Raw genomic sequence first — 2,500 nt, 5'->3', positions numbered from 1 at the left:
CAAGCAGCGAAGGTTTTAAATATACACCAACACACACCTCTTTAGCCTCAATTCAACTCTTGCGAAAAACCTAAAATCGGAAATCGCTGTTGAAATGGCAAATGACGTTTGGCTCCGAACGTTTTAATTCCTTGAAGCAGACTAAGAACATAAACTTAGAGTAAAAGTAGGCAAAAACAATAACCAAACTAAACACAAAACAGCAGCAGCACCTGTCTCAGCCTCCCTCGACGCCATGTAGAAACAAGCACCAACCGACAGAAGAAGACTATTTCGGTAGGGCGGCGATAAAAGGAGAGAAATGCTAATTCCCCGCCTCATTAAAATGTATTTATGTGTAATACTGTTACAAGAGAAGCATATCTCCTTCCCCCATCTCCCTTCTACCTCCCTCCACTCCCTTGTTTCCAGTAAGACCGTATTTCCTTCTTCAACACGTTGCTAACTCTCTTGATCTTCGCGGAGAGGAAGCAACAACAAGGTGTGCAAAATGATCGTAGGGGAGCAACAACGACGCTCGAATCTACGCCACGCTTCCTCAATCCCCTGGAAGGAATTTTGGAAATAGATAATACAAAAATAAGATGTGATGCAGATTCGATTCAGATAAGTACTGTCAACAAGTTTGTTGCAGAAAAAACCGGGGAATGCTAATGGATTCGGAGTTGGTTGTTTTCATTTCGCGCTTTGCTATTCGCTCGCTATCTCTCGTCTCTCTCTCTTTCTCTCTCGCTCTCGCTCTCTCTCGCTCCGATGCTGTCTCCATGCGTCTCGGTAATTATTTGGTTGCTCATTTCCGTGTCAAAAGAATCAAACCACCGTTGCTTTTTATTTAATCACACAGGTGTTTGAATAAAAAACTGCCTGAATCTTCAAGGAGTTCCTATTTGCTACCACGGTTACCAACCGCTGCTGGCTACGCCACGGAACCCTGTGCCAGCCAATCAGCGTCCCCATCTAATTAACGTGAAATGTGAATTCTCAGCCGTCGTATCACCCATTCTGCTTCATCTCCAGAAGTCGACCCTCAGAGGCATGGGAAAGTTTGATTGTCGTTATGCTAGAAATGTCATGGTGGCGTGTTTTTTATTGTTGTAATTCCCGTATATCGTTATCTTTGGGTACCGACCGTGAGACTGTTTGTTTTTGTTTGTGTACACTCATTTAAATACCGAGCGGGGTTCTTCGATCCAGTAGACTTGGTGAAATGATGTCTATTGAACTACGGTGTTCTGTTTCAAACGAGATACGCGACATCGCAGTGAACCATTTCTACTCTCTTTTCAAACTAAAAACAATAAGGTTGTCTGGAAAATGAAAGCCCAAAATGCGACTTATCAGGGGAAAGGTGATGGGTAGACACAACAGGCCTCCATACGTTCCATACAAAAAAACATGGTATCATGCCATCTTCTATTAAGTCATTTAGCAGGGTTAGGGTTAGGGTAAGGGTTTTTCAAAGAGACAAAAATGTAATCAGTGTAATCATACACGTTGCTAAGGCGACTGGTCGAGCGAGAGCATCTCAAAGAGCCTTCCTGACAGGAACATGGGGGAATCGAACACAGGACCCTCCAGCCAGGAGTCGATTCACCCTAGACACAAAACTACTGCCTCTATATCGTGTATGGGCCTTTGTGGCATGTGGCTCAGTAGGTAGAGCGGGTTGGCTGGTAACCAGAGGGTTGCTAGTTCGATTCCCGGCTCCTCCTTGCTGTGTTGAGGTTTCCCTGAGCACAAAACTTGCTGGCTGTCGCCATGCATGGCTGACACCAAAGCGCACTAGCAGGTTGATCCATCGAGCCGTCGCGGCCGATTCCCCTTTCGATGGCGACTGCCACGCCAAGATCACGCAATAACGATGTTCTTGATGTTAAAGTGGGTTTTCTGTTTTGGGTTTAGGTGGAACCAAACAGCATAGCAGCCAGAGACGGACGCATCAAGGAAGGCGACCGCATCCTGCAGGTAGGTTTAATCACGGGACCCGATAGCCATGACCGCACGCAGGAAACACGTTATATGAAGCCCGGGGGCAGAGGCGCGCACACAGGTGTTCACGGATGGATGGGAATAGGCGGTGGACATGGATCTGTCTGATCTGATTTGTACATGTGCATGCACAATCAGCCAGACATTGATACACACACACACACACACACACACACACACGTGCGCATGTAGATACATACACACACATACACATATACTCAGTAGAACAGACACACAGCAGTATGTGTCTACACATATGTAGACACATGCACACACACACACACACACATATATAAATACATTTGTATTTTCGTGTTTGTTTCCGAGAATACAACGGATACAAACAGAGACACAAACACACACACAAACACACAACACCAGCAGATTATCGTAGCTATCATTTACACTCAATAATAGATGACTGTCTGTCTGATTAATTTATTTCTCTGGCTCTCTCTCAAGCACACATGGTAGACACACACACACACATACACACTCAAACACACGCACA

At 45.3% G+C, this 2,500-nt stretch overlaps 1 protein-coding gene across 1 annotated transcript in view; it reads left to right on the top strand.

Moving 5' to 3' along the window:
- pdzrn4 (PDZ domain containing ring finger 4) overlaps positions 1 to 2,500 on the top strand; it is a gene marked incomplete at both ends in the record, with an annotated part of 44,775 nt that overhangs the window by 35,654 nt on the left and 6,621 nt on the right. Inside the window, 1 exon segment of the mRNA XM_079755961.1 lies at positions 1,903 to 1,965. Within this exon segment, the coding sequence (XP_079612087.1) occupies positions 1,903 to 1,965 (63 nt within the window).

The sequence above is a fragment of the Pollachius pollachius genome (genome assembly GCF_949987615.1).
Source record: "Pollachius pollachius genome assembly, chromosome: 18".
NCBI lineage: Eukaryota > Metazoa > Chordata > Actinopteri > Gadiformes > Gadidae > Pollachius > Pollachius pollachius.
The sequence above is the reverse complement of the archived record's forward strand: the minus strand, read 5'-3'. Positions and strand labels throughout refer to the sequence as shown.